At 39.6% G+C, this 21,415-nt stretch overlaps 1 protein-coding gene across 1 annotated transcript in view; it reads left to right on the top strand.

Annotated features, from left to right (window-relative positions):
- Positions 1–1,566: 1,566 nt before the first annotated feature.
- The window catches only part of CPQ (carboxypeptidase Q), a 138,059-nt gene continuing 118,210 nt past the window's right edge, over positions 1,567–21,415 (top strand). Inside the window, exons 1-3 of the mRNA XM_032988025.2 lie at positions 1,567–1,587; positions 1,786–2,237; positions 13,828–14,035. Coding sequence (XP_032843916.1) covers positions 1,811–2,237; positions 13,828–14,035 — 635 coding nt within the window. The 5' untranslated portion in view covers positions 1,567–1,587; positions 1,786–1,810. The remainder of the gene's footprint in view (positions 1,588–1,785; positions 2,238–13,827; positions 14,036–21,415) is intronic.

Below are 21,415 nucleotides of genomic sequence, written 5' to 3'. Positions count from 1 at the left end.
ACAGCCTAGTGGGCTGCATTAGGAGGAGGGTTGCCATCAGTTTGAGGGAGGTGATCTTTCCCCTCTGCTCAGCTCTAGTGAGGCCACAGATGGAGTATTGCGTCCATTTCTGAGCTCCCCAGTACAAGAGAGAGATGATTAAGGGTTTGGAGCATCTTCTGAATGAGGAGTGGCTGAGTGAGCTGGGACTGTTGAGCCTAGAGAAGAGAAGGCTCAGAGGGACCTCATCAATGGGTATAAATACCTGATGGGAGGGTGCAAAGCGGATGGAGCCAGGTTCTTTTCTGTGATGCCCAGAGGCAATGGGCACAAACTGAAACACAGAAGGTTCTGACTGAATATCAGGAAACGTTTTTTATAGTGATGGTGACAGATGGAACAGTTTGCCCAGAGAGATTGTGGAATCTTCTTCCTTAGAGACATTAAAAAGCCTTGTGGACATGGTCCTGGACAGCCTGCTCTAGATGCCCCTACAGAGCAGGGGGATTGGACAGGATGAGCTCCAGAGGTCCCTTCCAACCTTAACCATTGTGTAATTGTGTGGTATGCACTTCACTGACATTCCAGAAGTTAATGCTTTAAAGTTGCAAGTGCTTTCTTATAGTAAGATTTAGGAAGGATAAGCATTCGCATTCTTAGTACGAACTAGACTCTTCACAGAGGATGGTATTTCAGCTTTTCCTGGCATGCTTTGCCACTGTTAAGGTGAAGCTTCTTTGGAAGAAAGAAAAAAAAAATCTGAGAAAAATCAGAAGTAAAGCAGCAACATTAACTACCAAAGTTACATCTGAATTTTCCATATTCCTGTTTATCTCAGAATGTTTCTTGAACAAGGGGAAGTCAAATGAGTAGTTCCTGCAACCTACTCTGAGACAAAGATTTCTATGTGGAAATGTAAACTAAGAGAGGATAGAGAGGAAATGGGACAAGCTGCATATTAGATGTGATGACAGAATTCATTGTATATTAAGGTAACTTCATTATGCCAAATACTTATGTTTATTTATTTATTTTTATCAAATGCTGGAAAATGGTCCAAAATTAACATCTTAAAATTAAGATCTTAAAAATGAGAACTTTTAACAATAAGATGGATAAACTGTTAAGTGTTAAGAAAGATAACTCAATTCAATACAGGATCAACACTCCTGGCACTGCACCTCTCTACAGTGCCAAGAAGTCAGTTCTTAAGAGATATAACAATTAATAAGAGATTGTGTTTCTCTGGTAGTCATGGATTTGTACAATGAAGAAATTCCTATTTTCTTCCTGGGGGTATTGGTTCTAAATTGTTCTGACATCTTTCTAGTGCAATAGAAAGTGCTTTCCTGATTATGAAGATAGAGATTAAGAAGAACTTTTATTCATTAATGGTTTAAGAAATGTTTTTGGCCAGGTCTTCTGTGTGAAGACATTTGATTTGGCACTTCTGGCAAATCCTGTTTCTTACAGAAAGGAGATACAAGCTCCTCCTGGATGGCAACAGGCCTGAGTTTTGAGTCAGTGAAGGATGTGATTATTTAAAGAGATGCAGCATTCCAAGGATGCTTCTGAAGACCACAACAAAGATTTTGTCCAGTGGTCTAAGTATCTTTTTCATTTGCTTTCAATAATTGTGTCTCCAAGTTGAGTTTACTTTCCTGCCAGTTCTGATCAAAGCATTTTCATGATAAACTGATTTATCTTCATTTTGTTCTGTCTGCCAATCCAAATAACAAAAAATATTGCAGATAGCTGTATGATTTTTTTTTTAATATTTTTTTTTCTTTTTTGTCTCTCCAACAGGCCATTTGTGGAAAAGAGAGAAAAAATGAAGTACGTATTCTTAATACTTTTCATTAATTTATTACCACAGTATGCTGGGAAATCTTTGAGAAGAGATGACAGTTACCTGAAAACATTCAAAGACATTAAAAATGAGATAGCTGGCTATACTGATATTGCTAAAGCTATTATTGATCTTGCTGTTCATGGAAAAGCTCAGAACAGGTCCTATGAAAGATTAGCAGTTTTTGCTGATACCATAGGACCCAGACTCAGTGGTTCGAAAAATCTAGATGCAGCCATCAAGTATATGTTCAGTGCCCTGCAGGAAGACAGACTGGAAAATGTGCATCTGGAGCCTGTGAAAGTACCACACTGGGAAAGAGGAGAAGAGTTTGCAATGATGCTGGAACCAAGGAATCACAGCATTGCTATTTTGGGACTTGGGAGCAGTGTTGCAACTCCTCCAGAAGGTAACGCTTCCTTTTGGAATTAAGTATCTCTTGCTTTTTAATGCCAAACTGTATAATTCTGCTAACAACTTCTCTCAGTGGTCAAAGTGAAGTTTTTTTCCTGCTATAATAGTTCTGCAAGGCTAGATGCTATTTTTCCAGAACTTATCTGTGTAACATGATTGTAAATGATGCAGTTTGGCTTAACTCCGTTTCGTTGAACAGGCTTGTAAAATTAGAGTTAATTTCCGAACTCTTCATTAAATCTCTACCCTTTTGTTTAACACTGCAGAACCTTGTTTGCAAATTCTGTTCCTCCACTGAGTTTGGTGGGAAACTTGTTCTTGTGATCTGGCGTGTTCCAGCCCTTCTTTTTCATCTTGGCAAGAGAACTCCATGGGATGTTGAGTTGACATGTGATTTCTGTTCTTCTTGCTGTGCCCTGTCCTGCTAAGCTCAGCACTTCATTCTCAAAAAACAAAGCAGCAGGAAGCAGAACAGAATCTCCTGCTGGGCTGGGAAAGTGCCAGCCCCTTGCTAAGCGTGGCAGTTGGTATCTGTGTGACCTTTCCCTCCCCCTGTGTCATGCTCACCTGGAAAAGTCTTTGGCGCTTACCTGTTATTGAACCATGTTGCCTTTCAGTGGATCATGTGTGATACATTACTTCAGAAACAAGAATGATCATTAGCTAGGCTCAGCAAAACTCAGGTGTTTTAAGCCCCAAAATATTAGCTTGCTTGCAAACAACATGATTTATAAGATTCTCTTTTTGTACATATTGATGTGGGGCTTTGTCAGGATTGCTGTTTAAAGGCCAGATGACAACCTTCTTCTGTGATCGCTCTTCATAAATAACAATAGACTTATTCCTAGATAGCTTCAAAAGCATTCTTATTCCTTTATGAGAAAATAAATTTAGTTTAGGAAATAAAAGGTAACATGATATTCACAACTTTTTTAATGAATCGTAAATGTTTGTGATAGTGAGCTTTCTGTTTAAAATGAAAGAAATAATGTATAAAAGCTGTTTTGTTTAGAAAAAATATATAGCCCTTCAAAACACAACAAAGGAAAACAGGGTGATTTAAGATATGTTTGGAATAAACCTTACTTTATTTGGGAAACAGCTACCGTAAATTTTGTCCGAGGTATTTCTGTCATATTGAGGTAAATACATGCCTAAAATGCAAAACAACTAAAACCATTAATAATATCTGTTTATCCTATGATATGTCTAAGGCATAGTGCTTTGATAGGAGAATATGTACACTAAAGGTTAAATGTACAATTTATTTTGTATCCTTTCCAGTCCTATTCCAAGTTCCTAAAAAGGAAGCTAAGATCAAAATGGATTTTTTGGTGTTGAGCAAGTGTTACTGAACCTGCAAAAAGAACCTGTAATTTAATCTTGGCGAACATCTTCACGTCCTGAGAAGTCTGTTTTTCACTTCCCTTTTTTAGCTGTGTAGTTATTTGTACTTGCTTGGTCTTACTCCTACGTTTGCCTTTTTTCATTTTGAGAAATACTGAATTTACATGTTTAAAAATGCTCACGGAGGCTAATATATCCTTCTTCATCTTTAAAGATCTTATTATATACTGATGAGTGAATGGTCAGGCTAGTACCTGTGGCTGGTGGTATCTTGGAAGATAAGATTGTATTACCCCGTGCTGGTTTATACTGAGTAATGTCCAAAAAAACTCACATTATTCTTCCTTACCTTTTTACTTTCCTCTGAGATCTGCCATTTTTCTGAAGAGGTGTATGTGTTGATGCTAAAAGACTGCGTGGTGATGAGATCTCTCACAGAAGAGCGGACAGTTTCTCACACTTGGTGGAATCATTTTGATTAAATTATTTTCCTTCTGCCTTAAAATCTATCCTACTGTTCGTGGCTCTTATGATTTCTGCTGGTCTAATCTGGCTCTGTGCAAGCTGTGACAGGTTTTCGTGCTTGAGGGGGTTATGTAGGGTAGCTGGTCCCTGGTGAGCTCTTGGCTCTTGTTCTTCCGATCGCTGGACCGGCCGCCTGGCTGATGGAAATGCCTGGCGAGAGCTGCTCGTCGCCAGCCTCTCCAGGCAAGAGAATTGCAAGGTGTGCTGCTCAGAAAAGCGCCTGTCCTGACTCGCGCTCATCCCAAGCACATAATAAAGAGCGTGTGGTTAGACTATTAAATCCACTATCTCATCATTTCTGAGGAAATCATTCACAGATCTGCTCTCTGTGCTCTAACCAGCAATTGTCACCGTGCCCTGTTCATAGGAAAAAGGGATAGGCGGCTGCCCTAAATCACAACGGAAATATTTGAACAATTTCCCTCAGTGAGGGAATATCGACAGTTCTGTTTTGTCTCATTTTAGCCAAAAACCTGTGGGAGTGTGAGTCATCCTGTAATCAAAATAATGCAGCTCAGTATGAGATGCTTGGTGCCGATTCTCCTGGAATTGCGCTGCTGTTGCTGCATGGGATCAAACCAGGGAGATCTGCTGCTGCTGTTCTAGACTTTGCCAGAGGGAAGCGTTAAAGGCCAAGGACTGGCTTTCAGATGCCAGCTCCATGATCTATCTGGCTGTTGCCTCCTGGGTTCTGCCCAGGGATAGAGACACCCTTCAGAGCTGCCTCTGAAGTGGGCTGTGCATGAAATCCCTGAAGGTGTTTGGTATTAGCTTGATAGTTAGTGCATGTTTTAAATCAGTTTTCCTGTCAGGGTATGTTTTGGATCTCTCAGTTTACAAACCACTGTCTCTGTAGAGCCCTGACAGATCCCTTTCTTGACACTACTGATGCCTACTTAGAGCCAGAGGACAGCATTGGCTGGACTCTTTGTCTTTTAAGGTCTGGGGATAGGGTTGATACAAGAGGGGGTGACTCCCCCCATCCCAGCAAGAGGTACAGGAGACCATTTCTTGCTTTCTCATCACCTCTGTTATCTCCTGTGTTCCTGTCTTTCCATTTTGTGTCCCCAAGGCTCGAGGCCTGATGAGCTAAGAAAATGGGGAGCGTTGGCAGAAACTTAAAACACTGCTTCTCTCTGAATGTGCTTAAAGCTTCATGCTGGACTTGGTGGTCCCCAGTGCCCTCAGAGCTCCTCCTGGAGCTCAACTCTCCAACCTAGTGCTCTGAAGGGCTCTTTATTAACATGGCAATAGCCTAACAGCAGTTAGAAACCTGGCTCTGGATGTTGGAAATTCAGGGTTTATTTTTCTTTCTGTCCATGGAAATTCAAACCAGTGTTTCCTAAGAGTGACCCAATGGCCAGAGCACATGCTGAGGCTACTCACTTTCCATTTGGCATATGCCATGCAAGTGTGGAAAAAATCCACAATCCCTTGGGGCAGGAATAGGAAGCCTTAAATAGTAGCAGTATTTTTGTTGTGGAGCTCAAGCCAGCATTGACTCCAGGATACAAGGAGTGTCTCTTCCTGCAGGTCTTCTGTCTAACCGATGCCTCTGGGGTTGAAAACATTAGGGGATGTGGACAGAGCTTTGCCCATTTATTGGATTTGCTGGAATTTGCCCACTTTGACTCAGATACAAGTTTGGCATAGAGCTGGTTGGCTCACTCAGGGTTGGAACAGTTATGATGTGCAGAAGGCTTTTCAGTACCTTGTGATCTTGGGGATAAAATCCACATTTCCCAATTTTCTTCTTTAGGACTGGGCAACACGCCAGGATGTCAGATTTCCAGATTTAGTCTGATTCATACAGCAAAAAGGGGCAGCACAGAAAAGGTTAGATTTTTTTATTGAAGAGGAAAAGAAACGTTTTCCCTTTCAGTGTATCCCAAGATTTGAAGGTGTTGGGTCAAAGAGAAAGTTTTTACTTCCTTCGATCACCTTACAAGGAGGGAGTAACTTTCATGCTTGTTTTAGCGACAGGGAGAGGAGAAACTTGAAACACAGAGTGACCTGGATTTCCAGAAGTCAGCAGAGATTGAAAATGGTCACCACCTCGAAGAAATGTATTCCTAGGTAACAAACAGGATTGACTGCTAGAAAGTGCTCAGTTTAGGGAGCTGACAAACTGGAGGTTTACCATATTTAGTCAATGTCCTTGTCTCATTGCCAGTGTTTCAACACTGGCAAAACATACAGAAATCAACATATGTTGATTTCTGGTAGTACTGATTATATCTCCCAAATTCTGAGGAAAATAGATATAATTGTTGCTTTGAGAATCCCATAATTGAAGGAAAGTAGTAGTTTAGAAGATGTTTGACCATAAAGTATCAAAGAATTCATATTTTTTGCATGTGTTTTAAAATTCACTTTTTTTCTTTTCCCGATGGGTGACCCTGCCCTTTCATTTTAAAGAAATACTGACAAGTAGAACCAACCCCAGAATGCAGCCTGCCTGAAATGTCTCCTTGAAAAAGGAACAGTCTCTGGTTTCTGTGTACTGTTTGTTGCAGTGAAACTGAAATAATATAAATATGAAGAAGATGTATTGGCAGACTTTCTCCTAGTTTTTGTGTTTGAGTCGTGGAATTTTTTGTTTAACTATCAACAACATTTGGTCCAGTCTTGCTCTTATAGAAGGTGGTGGGAGTTTTGCCACTTAGATAATATGAAAATGTTTCCAGCCTGTTATTTATAAAATGGGAATAATATGTGTGTCGAAGCTGTTGAAGGCGTGTCCCGCTGCCATAGGCTCACAGGCTGTTTAAGCCAGGGATGCTGCTGAAAGAAGTGGTCTGGCCCTAGTCCTGGCTGATGTATTTCTCCCCAGAGTTGAACATCCTTTTTTGTTTCTCAGTGGTGAAATGGGTTAGGGAATTCAGCTAGATTAACAAAAGGCCAACAAAAAATGTAATTTTAAAGTGTATCAGAGGATTTACCCTTGAGTTGCCAGCATCCTGGATGCTGACCTACTGGGAGAGAAGGAGATCCTTCTGGTGGGACTTGGATACCCTCTTTGATGAGGGGTTCAGTGCTGAGAACAAGGGTTGGAGAGAGTTGTAGGCATGAGAGCACAGTGCATACAAAGCCCTCCTCCTGTTTTCACTGGATCCCTCTTTTTCTATGTGTGAGGAGCTATTGAGTCACATCTTGAGACCATGAGCCTCAGTATTGGATGCCTGGATTGTTTATTATAACTTAGAGCGGCACTGCTTGCGGTGTGATTATGCTACAGTTTTCCTTGAAATGTAAAAGATGACATCCATGAAGGACCTCAGATGCTGTGGTGTTCAGTGGCCCAGTACCCGTGCCAAAAGTTAGTGCAGTAGCATTTCAAAGATGTAGAGAGTAGGAGTAGCTGTGTGGCTTTGAGGTGAACATGCTGTCTGGGAAGGACATGGATTCCAGTGGCTGCTTTAATGAATGTTCAGGTGAATGGTGTGGATTTGAAATAGCAAAAAATTGAATTTTCAGGTCTTGGCCCTTTTCAGTGTTGCTGAGTTGAGGGTGGTTACCTCAAGGATGGTAAACCCAGGCAGAAGCTCCTGCCTCACTCTAACGGAGGCAGGATTTGAACATGATTTTCTACATGGGTGAAGAGGGCATGCACAGCTGGGTGGCACTGTCACCTTCTCTCCCAGGGGATAGCCTGCAGTGACTGGCATCTTGACTCTCTAAGGAGGGAATAGTTGCCCTTGGTACTCCCTACCCTGGGCACCTGTGTGCTCTGAAACTGGCGTTTCTGGATCCCGTTCGTGGGTGCCAGATTCTCCCCAAACATTTCACAGCAAGCCTGTGCCCTGGGCAGGGCTGCTTCTGGGAGAACCAAACCTGTTGCCCTGCTCCTTTGGTGTCCAAGGCTTCATGCAGGGGGTTGGACCCAACCCCCTTGCTGTGGAGATTTACGGCTACACAGTAAGCTACATGTTATTGAAACCAAACTGTTCTAATGAGATCTAGTACTTGCTAGAAATTTTAAGTCATATTTTTCAAAAATGTAACTATTATATAGTTTTTATTTTTCTCTACGTTCTTCTTAAAGAATGGAATAATACCTTTAGTCTCTGTGCTGTGCATCATAGCTGAATACCCTCATATCCTTTTGGATAACTCTCCTATGTAATTTTAGTTTCATGAAGTAATTCTCTTTGCTGTTCCACAGAGTAGGTGAGGTCACATTTTCCAGATGCATATTCAGATTTTACAAAAACTTTCTTCCTGATAAAAGCCTTCTTCATTTCACAGTTCCCCTAAAATATTTAATCTTTTCTTCCGAATATAATTCTTTTATCAATACATGTTGATATGTGTTTATAGAGCAAATGTGTTTCGAAGTGTTAAAGTATTTTAAATTTTCAGTACATGCTAATAATTTTTGAGGGAGGAAAAAAAAAATAATGATATGAATCTTACATTTGCTTCAGCCTGACACTGTCTTAATTTGATGAGTTCATTATGGACCTAGAACTTGGGTTTGTTGTTCTGAAAATCCTGTTGAATTATGTGGGGCATTGGGGGAATGCTGCTAATTCCTGGAAAGATCTGAAAAATTACATGGTTTTAAAAGAGGTAAGGTAGAAATTGAGGGGAAAAATGTTTTCTGGGCTGATTTTAGAGGATGTTGAACCCAAATAGGATATAATGCCAGGTCACTAATCTTACTTAGCTTTCAAGTATATATTTGCCTTTTCCTTCTACTCCCCAAAACCGTATTTTCTTTGACCTGTCCCAACAACTGCCTTTCTTCCCTATGTCCAGACATATATATCTACTTTTTTCACTGTTGTGTGCTTCATCTTCTTACATCCTCATCTGGGAGTATTGATCCTGGCATATGCTCTGTTTCTGTGCAGGGTGATGTGGTATCCAGGATCCAAGACTGCCATTTTTACAGGAAAACTGCACATCCCAGTTGCTACATTTATGTGCAGCTCTTTCCTGTGACGCATGCAAAACGATTTCTAGGTTCCCTGTAACTGTGAAAGAAGCTGCCTTGCAAATAGGCACAAGACAGTGCATGCGGGCCATTTCTGAGAGAAGCAGGGGCATGGTACTTCTATTCTGGTCAAGTCTGAAGGACAACTGGATTAGCCAGGCTAAAGTCAGAAAAGCATGGAGATACCACTTGCATGTGCTTAGGGTCAGCATGGAATACAGTATACTTTGATGCAGCAGCTTCCAGGCTAAATTAGCTTTGTGGGAGAGCTGGGGTGAAAATGGGAGAAATCTGAGAAGTGGCAGCCATCCAGTAGAGAAGAAATGAGGGTGGTCTGATACTGCTGGTCTGTGAGGCAGGCCTGTGATCATACGCTGCTCTTGTGGTGCGTTGCTGCTCCTACTTTGTCATCTTCCTACCATGAGGAAGTGTCTTGATTTCCTGGTCCTGGTGTCCTGATGCCTGGTTCTGATGAATGGGGAGGTAGCACTCTGTCTCCCTCTTGCTCTCATGACTGTAGAGGCCAGGATGTGTTTCAGACAAGTTCTTTCCCAGTTTCAAAATCTTCACAGTACCAGAACAATTAGATGTGTTGTTGAATTTTAGTGTGATATTTCAGGCAGTATTGTATGATTAGTATGCAAAAATTTTAAATATAACTCACAGGGAAGTCTAGTAGAGACTTAGTTGATGTAGTTTCCAGCTTTGTTGTGTCTAGGCCTCAAAATACCATACTTCAATTGTTTTAAGCAAAAATTGCCTTGCCCATCAGATTATTTATTTGACAGTGGCAGCTTCAGTGCATGTGGATCAGCAGCATCACTATTCCATAGTATGATTTATAAGAGAAATCTTAATTCTTTCGTTAACACAGTGTGAAGTAAGTGAAGTTTGGAAGGTACATAGGGGTGAGTTGTTGACTTGCTGTTATTGAAAAAAATTATTGTCAAATTAATGATGGCTGCATTTGGCTTTGTAACTAGATCTCCAATGGACTATTGCTGTTAACTGGATGACAAAAATGAGACAGGGGAAAAAAGAAGAGAGTAAGACCATACTTGAGTAATGAGGATATTAGTATCTAGTAATATTACACAGTATGCAAATGATACTTCTTTCTGGCTTTGCTAAACTCTTCTTTTAATATAGCAATTGATTGTAACTAATGAGGTTGAATTTCTGTGTGTTTGTGAGTTGAGTGTTTCTATGATAGTAATAAATAAAAACCAATAGAAACCGTGTTCCCAAATCTCAGGAATATCTGATACTTGATGTGGTAAAGTCTTGCCATATTCTGCCCTGGTGTGGCCAAGAACAACATCAGTATTCTGCATGAAGTTTCCTTGAGGTTTTAATAGAGGTTCATCAGTTTTTAAAATCTGGTAATAGGGTGGATTTTCCGTTTTTTTCTTACTCTTCTCTGAAATCTGTCACAGACAGATTCATAGCTCCAGATACTAAAATGGCTTAAATATTCTCTGTGTTTAAACTTTGGGAGAATAAGTTACCTTGTGAGGAATTCCCTTTGAACTAATCTTCTGGCATGATTGCTGGCAGGTAAGCAGGTGCTATGAAGTGACTCTCCAAACAGAATTGTTCATGCCAAGAATCAGACTTCTGATGTACGGCACTGTTGCAGACAGCTGATTTACAGGTTCTTTATTTATATATATTTATATATATAAAACTGGATTTTCTGTAGCTAGTAAAGACTAACTAATCAGTCTTGCCTTCATCCTGCTTGTGACAGATGTTAGAGTTTGCTACTCTGTACATTGCCATTTATTTCAGCTGGCAGTGTGATCATCAAAGTTGTGGCATATCCAAGTGTTTAGACAGAGATGTACATTTCTGTGTACAGAGGGCTTTATAATACATAATTTTGTTGGTAATTGAAAGTTGCCTGCTTGTTCTCACCATTAACACCCTTCCTGTACCTCAGTTCTCAGAAATGACAGGGTACAATTTACTGTTTAATATGAAAAATGAGAGGAAACCCATAGTATTACATAGATTCTTTTGCTCACTGGCCCAACCCAACAATATATATAATGTTTCACATGGTGAGAACAAATAAATAGTCTTCGGCTTCATACAGGCAGCCAGGTTTACCATGTTCGTAATTCTGTCTATATGTTTCATGCTCTTTACTTACCTAATTCCCCAAATGCTCTGTATTCATCTTTTGGACTGTGTGGGTTATGATCTTTATATTTTGCTTAAGTAAGCAGGTAATCTGGCTCCCTCCTTACATGGGTTATCTGAAGACTCTGTTCAGTAACACACAGACAAGCTCTGGATCAGATAACAGTAGGAGTAAGAAAGAGATAGAACAGCTTTCAACATGGGAAGCAGAGCCAGGAGGCACTGAATTGGTAGGAGATGCTAGGGGTAGAGTTCTGTTAATTTGCTTAAAGGCTCAGTAAGGTGAGGCATTTCCCATTTTTAAAAGGAATAACTCATTCCCCTTAAACTGATAAACCGTTGGGTTTTTTCGTTTCATTTGTCCCTTTGCACAGGAGGTCTTAGGGTGTTTTGTGTATATGTGTCCACATATTTATTTAAGATAAATATTGCTCTTGTCACTTCAATAGATGAGACTGAAATGGTAAAAAATGGGCCTAAAATTCAGATGAGTCATTGAATTAGAAGTTATGCGAGTGGAGTTTTATTTTGTTACAGAAAGCACTGTAATTGATGCTTTATATATACTGTGCTGCCATTGAGTTAAACTTGCAGAGAGAACCTTTGTTTTGTTTTGTCAAAGGATAGCTTTATTTAGCTTCTTTGGGAACATTCAGAAGGAGAGATACTGAGCTGGAGTTTGCAGTTCTGTGTTCTTTCCCTTAGCTTTAATTCCCACAAAGCTCACTGCAAACTCCTGATGCCCATTGTTTAGGGAGGGCCATAAACATACTTCTCCATGACATTTCTTAGGCATTGCAGATAGTTACTAGCTGTCTGTAGCATTCTTTAAAAACCATCCAGAGTTGGTGTTTGTTCATTAATGCAGTAAAGTAATGCCAAGAAAAGTTACACTCCTCGCTTCCCATGACGAACAATCACTAATACAACGTGTGCCCTTCCAGTGCCTGCTGCACAATCCAGGTGGAGCATTGGGGAGAGCTAATATGAAATACGTATTGCAGCATCAACCTACTGAGACCATGACTTTTCTTGCGGAAAACGAAATTTTGCAGATACCTGGCTTTATTTTCAGTGGCACGGTTCCATACCCAGAATGATCCTGTTGCTGGGATGCTCCTTAGGTAGGCAGCTGAACCTGCAGTTCATTAGAAGCAGCTGGAGTCTGTTAGCATGCTCACCTACCTGCCAACAACAACTAGTAAAATTTGAAGGTGATTCTCTGGTTTGGCTCTCTGTGCCTCTTTCTGTAAAGCTAAGAATCTGAGCAGTTATTCAGTTAAAATTTTTATACCTCTCACACTAGTTCTGTAGCTAAAACTCATGGGCTTTTGCTATAGCAGTAGATGCCCCTTGCCCTCATAGTGGTACAAAGTTAAGAAATCAAACTTTTTTGTGTGAAATAGTTTCTTTACCGTTTTAAAGTGTACTATAGTTTGATCTTAAAGAAGCCATGAGCCTGAATACACAGGTGCTGGAGAGATGATCTTCCTATTTTTCTGTCAGTGCTTTTCATGTATTACAGTCTCAAATACAAGTGTTTGAAATCTTCTCCAAATAATTCTTACACCACAGAAATAAAAAAAAAAAAAGGAAGAGGAGGACTTTCAAGGTAAAACATTTTCTTCTTAAAAACATGATAGTTTGAATTCTTTGACAAATCCTTGCTAGACATTTGTTACTAGTTTCCGTTTTCAACTGACGTATTTTGTGGCTTTTAGGTGAAATGTACAACACAGAAATTGCAGGCGCCCATTACTTCTTCTATATTTAGAAGAAATGTACTAGCCCACGTTGTTAGGCAGTTTCTACTTATCTCTGTAACTGATCAACAAAATTGGATTTTAAGCATAGTGGTCATTTTAGTGAATTACTTCTTAAATTCTGTGAAATATAGTTCCTCAATTAATGTTCTGAAAAGTTAGAAGGATTCTCTGGCTTTGGGAAAAATGACTTATCTGTAAAATCCTTTGTTTTTCTCAAGCAAGATAATATGTCAATTAAAAACTATTCCAACTATTAAAACCAAACTGGGAAGACTCTCAGGAGATCCAGAACAACTGTGGTATTCTTCTGAATTAAATATGAAGATTTTTTTTTATTATTATTTATAAGCATACCGCAAAATTTGTTGAAACTGCAGAGCTTTAATTTAATTTAATTTATGGATTAAATAATTTTGTAAGTGTTTCAGTCTAAAAATATGTGTTTTCAGTTATCTTAAGTTGTTTAGCAACACATCAAACAATTCCATGAAAAATTACTATCATTTTTATTAATCTCATAGGCAGCTTTGGCAATTCTTTTTGTGCTACAAATGATTGCAGTGAGGCATTAAAGCACATGCAGAGAACAGAATTACCCCTATGTATCCTTCTTGCCCTTCAAGTTATGTTTTAATATCAACCTGATAGCCTGGTTTACAGAACTGTGTGTACTTGGTTCAGGGTGCTATTACAGCTATTTAGTACCAATTGCTGAAAGCATTTCACGTAGTCTTCCTTTTTCAGTAAGAAGTTAAATCTGATTTCCTGTTTTCTGCACACTCCATGCTTTTCTGTCTGTTAAAACTGGCTGTAGGAGGGTTATGGGAAAGCAATATTAAACCCACTGTAATACTTTCTTTCAGGAATTACAGCAGAAGTTATGGTGGTAGCCTCTTTTGATGAACTGCACAAAAGAGCTCAGGAGGCGAAGGGGAAGATTGTTGTCTACAACGAACCTTTCATCAGTTATGGTGAAACTGTGCAATACAGATCACAGGGAGCAGTGGAAGCTGCTAAAGTCGGAGCAGTGGCATCCCTGATTAGATCCATTGCTTCTTTTTCTATTCATAGGTAAGCATTTTTCTCTTTTCTCCCTGTGACTCGCATTTCAGCCTTCAGTTCACGTATCATTTCTGGGCAGGCATATTTGTTCTCCATGACTTAAACATTGCCAGTTACGAGTGGGTGTTCGGTTTTGAAAGTATTGGCTGCACAATAGTTCTTTTCCCTTGTGCTTTGTCATTCTTTCAAAATGTTTTCATTTTTTGTTACTGATCCAAATTTTGTGTGATACTTGTTTTGAAGAACGTACTTCCTGCATTCTCAAGGCTGCCATAAATATTCTGAGATCAACCAAAATCAAATGTCTTTGGTGACAATATGTACCAGACTGTCAGTGAGGATATGAACTGGTCATTCTGTATATTTGTCTAGAATATAAGCGTACAGTTTTTATTGTATTGGTCATTTTCCTAGCACAAGGCTGACTTGTACTAGATTAAGGAGTAGTCTGCTTTGAACATAATTATTTAGAACACTTTAGCAGTAAGGTTTGTAAATCTCATGCTGCTTTTTAAGTAAGGTGGATTGAAATAATGATTTTTTTAAAAAAAGTAACTATTTTTAGATGTCTTAGTGCATCACTTACATATAGTGTTACATTACTGAAATGAGCTTTTTTTGTGTTCTGGTTGGTAACAGAATTAGTTATCTTACCTGGTGATTTTTTTTCAGCTCTGAAAGCTTACACTTAATTTGCTCATCTTTTGTCAAAAAGACTAGTTGAGGCATAGAGAGGAAATGGAAAAGAGTCCAGCCATAAGGTAAAAGGGTGACAGATACACGCTGTCTTTTAACATAGTATTTTAAAAATTTTACACAGTTATTGGTGAGCTTAATGCCTGCAGTGAGCTTTGCGTAGTAGCCTGCCGGCTACGATGAGAGTTGTGGTCACGCAGGCTCAGAGAGCAGAGCTGGGCTGAGGACTGCAGGCGGGACAGACCCACCTCCCTGCCCACCCTCCCGAACCTGAGCTGCGGGCTCAGCAGGAGTGGTAGGGGATTTAAGCGGTGCCAGACACAAAGCTTGACTGCTTCAACTGTAGAGCTGTGTTAATAAAACCACTTACATAAGACAGCATGGAAGGGAGACATGCAGTTTATACAAGAGGTGCTGTATTTTGTAACATTGTTCTTTTTTTTGGCAAATATTTATACAAGAGGTGCTGTATTTTGTAACATTGTTCTTTTTTTGGCAAATACATGTTTAGAGCAGTACAGGCTGTTTAATCCTCCCCCTAGTTCCCTGATAATTCTTTACCTACAGAGGGGTCATGGGTGGTAGCTAACCTAACCCTGAATGTGTGCTGCATCATAAACTGGAATTGTGTTCTGTTTAGGTAGCACCATGATTTCTTTTTGATCTCTGCTTCTAGGTTTTCTTTATACAGAAGTCTTGGCTGGTAGGTACCTGCAAAGGGATGATATGGTTTTGGGTCTTGCTTGAGGCTGGGACTGGGAGGCACCTGGGACAGGCACATGGAAGCATGCTTGGTTCCACCATTTCAGACAGAATGTAAGTGGTCACATCCCATCAGTATGAGAAGTGGGCAAGCATCACCATTTGTGATGCTTCAGAAAGTCTGAGGAATGCGGTAATGACAATTAACTGTATTGGATCATGTGCAGAGAATGGCTCTGCTGCCAGTGTAGTTGCTTGATAACATTTTTATATGCTCCCAAAAGAAGCCAAGATTATCTGTTTAAAATGCTTTCTCAAAAATAAAGTACTTTGAATTCAGATACTATCCAGACTATACTAGTATATTTCTTGATGCCCAACAAATGTGATGATTATGAAATATTTTCTAATACTTATAATTTTCTAATAAAGTTCATAATAATTAACAGATAGTACAATGTTTCAAAAACAGTTTTATGAAAAATTATGTCATTTCAAAATAGTCCTATTTAGTATTATCAAAGAATATTGCAATCTATAATCTGTTGATTAGCTGAAAACCAGATGATCTATCTTGTCCTTAGTTCTGATGCCCTGCAGAGGTGTTCATTTGAAAGCAACTCTTTCTCTTCTGTTTGCCACACTATTTAGGGAAGTGCATTTTAACATGTAATGGAAAATTTAGAGGTGAGAAACAGAGGTGGAGACTGAAGGTAGTAAAGCCTGTTTATTAGGTCTGGGTACTGGCATTACAGCTATTTCGGGATTGAATGAAAAGAGAGGAGAAACAGATGCCAAATGCATGTTTGTTTAGAAGTCCTGAATCCTTAATTGAGGCTGGGATCAGAGGTGTCATTCCCAAAAACAATTTAAAATTTAGATGCTGTCAGGAAGCATTTTTTCGTTAAATGTACTTTCTGTCCTTTCTTCATTTACCTTCACTTGGTGTTTGTTTGGGTGTGGGAGGGATTGGTTAATCCATTTTTTCAGGAGTCCAGGTATTCAGGTCCAGTCTGTCACTCCTGTCACTCCATGATGCCTAGATCTGTTTGTCTCATTTCTAACAGAAAATAGGTATTGCTGTAGGCAGGATGGATTTTCTTCTCTTCATGCTTTCTCTTATGTTTTCTCTTAATGACCAGCTCTGTGTCTTCTTGTCTGTCCTACCCATGTACTGTGCTTGATGGACTCTGTGGTGCTACTTTTCAATGTCTGGGCTACTGTTGATTCAAGTTGCTTGCCTTTTTGATTGGCTGATGGGAAATACTGCCTTGTTGCAGGGACTAGCATGTTAGAAGGGTGAGAGATAAAAGGTAAAAAGCTGATAAAAGACTTCTAAGTGTTGTGAAAGAAAGTCTTGCAATTTGTATACTGCTGCTTTGTTGACCAGAACCCTTACTTCTTGGGCCTGTGTGTTTACATGTGCACCTATGTATGAATAGCTGCTAATGGGATTGTGGCAGTTCTCCAAAACATCCTGTAAACTTCTTAGAAGAAAGAATCCTCCTTCTGATACTGCACTATCACACTTTTCTCGGGTGAATGAAGGGTGGAAGGTCACAATTTTTCCTAAATTGTATCAGATTTTGTGTGTTCTTTTTTGTTTGTGTTTTTTTTTTTCTTTTTGTTGTTGTTTTTTGCCTTCTTTTTTTTACGATTTCAGCCCGTTTTTGGATGGGGGTGGGGGGATGGGGGGGGTGGGGTGTCACTTTGCTTACTCTGTTTCCAACAAACTAAGCTGGCTGGAACAATGGAAGCCACTTTGTGGTGTGATTTCTAGGCGATCTTGCAATGTGAATAGTATTAATAGGTTAAAACTAGGTACTCTGTAGTAGATTAACATTTTAGGCTTATTAGGGCTGATTATTAAAGCTTACTGACAAGACAGAATTGGTAAAATCACAACATTAATTAAATCAGTGTTCTTTTGCTGTCAGCTTGCTGGCAGTTCCTTGTTCCAGAGATGGCAAGCGGCTGCCACACTGTCAAGGGCAAAAAGTGGGAAGGGAACCTTTGAGCAGGAATTATGTGGGCAATTTACTTTCCTTTAAGGTTTGGCAATATAGCTATGGAATGAATGAAACTTCTTGAGGATTCAGGCATCCCAACTCTGAATGAGGGCAAGAAGGGATGAACTTGGATATACACAGAAAAACTCAGTGCTGTGTTTATATTAGGGCTCATGCCAGCTCATCAGTGACAGTGAAGGGCCTGAAGGATTTGTTCTTGAATTTCAAGGAGTGGATTCATTTATTTAGGACAGAAATGGTAAGTAAATAGGAAATAAAATTAGCAACAGCATCTCCCTTGGCCTATGAAGAGATGACAGTAATTACATGGTTGGTATTACCACGTTGCATGGAAGTTGTGTCTCATGGCACTGTCCCCATGTTATGTTAGAGAGTCAAATCATTCCCTTGGTACTTTACAGGTATCATGTAAGAGGAGAAAGTCACTGTAACAGGTAGGTAATTTTCCCTGCCCTCCCCCCAAATGGTGTGTTTAAGACAGCCTTTTTCCCAGTAACAATTTCCTGAAGCACTGGCAACTTGGTGGTGAAAACATTTAAACATGGATATTAGAGTTAAGAGTAACAGAATTATTTTTAATGAAACTTCTCAAATAACACATATTACTGTAATCAGCCAACAGTATCCACAGTATTTGACTTTTTGGAGAAATCTGGATGTTGACTTTTTTTAGCTTTAATAGCTTGACTGTGCTGTGATTAATGGTCTTGTACAATTTAAAGTAATACATATGTTTACTGTTGTATACAATAAACTGATGAATACTTCCCAGTTTGTAGTGGATGTTTTTACATCAAAAATACTCCATTTACAAGGCATGGTTAAAAATGTGGTTGTAATAAGCTAGCCATAAGTCTGGTTTTTTGCTTCCTAGCTGTACATTTTTAGAACATTTTATAGATAAGAGATATCCCTTAGCTATTGAAATGGTCCAGTATTTATCCTGTGGTGAATGTACTCTTATGAATCTAAAACTATAAGTCCTTCTGTTCCTCAAGAACCACAGATAAGATCAAGTTGTAACACTGTGTCTTGTAATAATAACCCCTTTAAGGGCTCTAGAAAGAAGCAAAATCAAGTGTTTTTCAAGAACTCAGAAAGTTCCCTGGAATTCTCAGAGATAAATGCCAAGAGTCCAATTACTAGTTTTTTTAAATGCTGCAGAACAATCTCTCCAGTATATAAGAAATCCAACAGGGAACATATTACAAGGCCAAAACAGGCCAAGGAATACTTTGACCCAGTCTGGAGACTGTTAACAAGGACATACACTTGGTCAAGTTCTTCTCTTTTGGGGCTGAATTCAGCATCTCATACTTACCTGAAGTAAGTAATTTCCTTCAGTTTCTCTCCACTTCTTCAGGCTACAGGTGGCCGAGACACAATGTCTGCTTGTGAAGCTCTAGTAACTAAGCAAAAGCTGTGTCTGGATGAAAGCTGAATTCATGAGTGGCAGGGAGCAAGACAAGATTTTTGGCAGAGGTTGCAAGGAAAGCCTGAGTGGATGGATAGGTCACAACTAGTTGTAGGCATGCCAGGGCTGGAATATCATTTCATGTAATATATGTGAATTTGAAAACTCTTGCTTTTCCTTTATTTTAATTTCCTCTTTTTGTAACCTCATGTGGTTTATTTTCTCCTACCATTTATAGTCATGTATATCTTTTTATATATACATTGTACTCTCAAAGTGCATTTTCTTTTCCTCTCCTGTTTTCCCTTTTATTCTTCACTGCTTTGTAAACAACTAATTCCCCTCTCAGTCTCAGTGGCAGTGTATGTGAGTTAGTGTCATTTTTCAGTTCTCCAGTGCTAGCACAGTGATTTTTGTACCACATCATCTCTTCCTAATGCTTGGTATTCTGCCTTTGGTTCCAGACGTAAGGCTTGTGTGCTAAGGAGAGCTTCTTTCTTTCCCTAAAACTCCATGCCTAAGGAAAGCAAGGGATTATTCACATCAGTAGTGGCAGAGACACTCAGCTTTGGGCTGGTAGGACTTACTTTGCTTTTAGTTTTTATTTTTTTTTTTTTTTTATTTTTTTTTTAATAGCAGAGAGATGCATCTAGCCTTCAAAACTGTTATTTTGCCTTTGAAATACTGTATCCTCTGATTGTGTCATGAGCCCTGACGACTCCTTTCCCTCCTCTTCTGCCCTTCCTCACACAGTGAATGCCAGTATACCTACTTTCTTGCTACTGTCTTAGAAATCTTTCTTCCTATGACCCATTCTGCTGTCCACAGCAGGGGAGCAGTGTAGTTTCCATGTGGGATTGTATTTCAGCTGGTAAGCACTGGATAAGACTTGTGTGTGAGCATGAGTGCAGTTCTCTGTTAATACAGGACTCGACATGGCCTGAGCCCAGCCTGCTCATGAGCTGTAGGTTGGATCCCTGAGTATCTCTATTGCTCTGTGTGCATGTGGTCTAGCTAAGCAGACCTGCACTCCCTTCCATGTATCATAGCCTGGGAGTCAAGTGGGTAAGAGAGGTCGCTTTGCCCCGGAAAGCTGCCCCTGTTGCCCATTAAGTGTCCCAGACCACCAGCTATTATTTTCAGTCCAAAAATCTACCTGTGTGTAAATTTCTTAAAACTTAACCTATATCTCAAAATAACTTCATTTTAGCTAACTGCTTCATCTTTACTGTCTTCTTTCATTTTGGTTATTTAATAAACAAAACAATTGCTGTGAACAAGTGAGCCTATGGTAGCACAAAATAGGAGTTAGGTTTGTCATCACTTTTTCTTCAGTAACACAGTCTGTTGTAGCATGGGACTGGTCATTCAGACTACTGCTCAACTGAAAAAAATTATTTTCCTCAGGCATTTGAGTTTAAGATTGTTTGCTGTCTCTGGCACCTGTTGAAAGGAAAAGAATGGAATAGTTTATATGTACAAAATGAAGTAGGAATTTTTGTATAATTAGTTTTCATAGGTTTTTGCTTCACTTCCCTCATTTTGCCTAACACTCACATGCACCTTTTTCTGATCTACCTATAGCACCCTGGTGACTGTGTGATTTTCTGGGCTGCTGAAGCCTTGCAGCCTCAGTGACATACCTGGCCATGTTCATCCTACCTGGCTGATGCTTGCAGGATGTGTAGCTGGAGAGAAGCCGACACGTAACATCCCTGGCCACGTGTACAGGCTTCGTATGCACGAGCTGCCAGTGCTCTGGGTGCATTTGAATTTTGGTCCCCCTCTCCAAGTGCTCTGTCAGTTTAGGAATTTGCGGTTATTTTGCCTTTTGGCAAATTAGTGTATGTGGTATGTGAGTTAATTTCCTGCAGTTCTGTTCAGTCTTCTCATTTTTTCATTGCTTCTAATTAAGCTAGCTTTGGGCTCTCAAGTCCGAAGGGGTGGGATGTATTTTAGTCCGTCTGTGAACCTGCTTCCTTGTTTTTTGGTTAATGAAGTAATCTTGTCCCTTGGGATTAGGAAAAATATTTCACTGGTTGTCCCAATTTTTTCCTCTTCTAATTGCAAATAATGTTTACATCTTTCAAAACAGAAATACTTGTGTTGCAATGGAGTTTTTCCATCTGATGATAAAATTAAAGTAAAAATCACTTTCTTTCTTTTTTTTTTTTTTTTTTTTTAAATAATGCTGCAATTAAAGATTTAGGTGCAACAGCTGAGACTGAGCATGTGTTAGCAGTTGAGCTGCGATAGGTGCACTTACTGAGCACATCTTGTGGATTAATTTCATCAGGATCTAGCACTGGTGCTCAGAGACTTCTCGGTGATTAGGCAGCCAAGGATTTGGGGAGAATCACTTCAAAAGCTCATTCTTTATTCAAATGAAAAGGCTAGTATGGACATACCACATGAGACCTTTAGGAAAGTCACATCATCTGTATATTAATTTAAACTGTTTATGGTGTATTTTCTATTGCAGTGGACAGAGACGTGCCCTCTGTGATATGAAGATTCACTTCATCAGTGCAGGTTATGGCTCTTGAT

The sequence above is a fragment of the Tyto alba genome, unplaced genomic scaffold (assembly GCF_018691265.1).
Source record: "Tyto alba isolate M040663 unplaced genomic scaffold, T.alba_DEE_v4.0 Super-Scaffold_9, whole genome shotgun sequence".
In the NCBI taxonomy this organism is placed as follows: Eukaryota; Metazoa; Chordata; class Aves; order Strigiformes; family Tytonidae; genus Tyto; species Tyto alba.
This window is presented reverse-complemented; position numbering and strand designations above follow the sequence as displayed.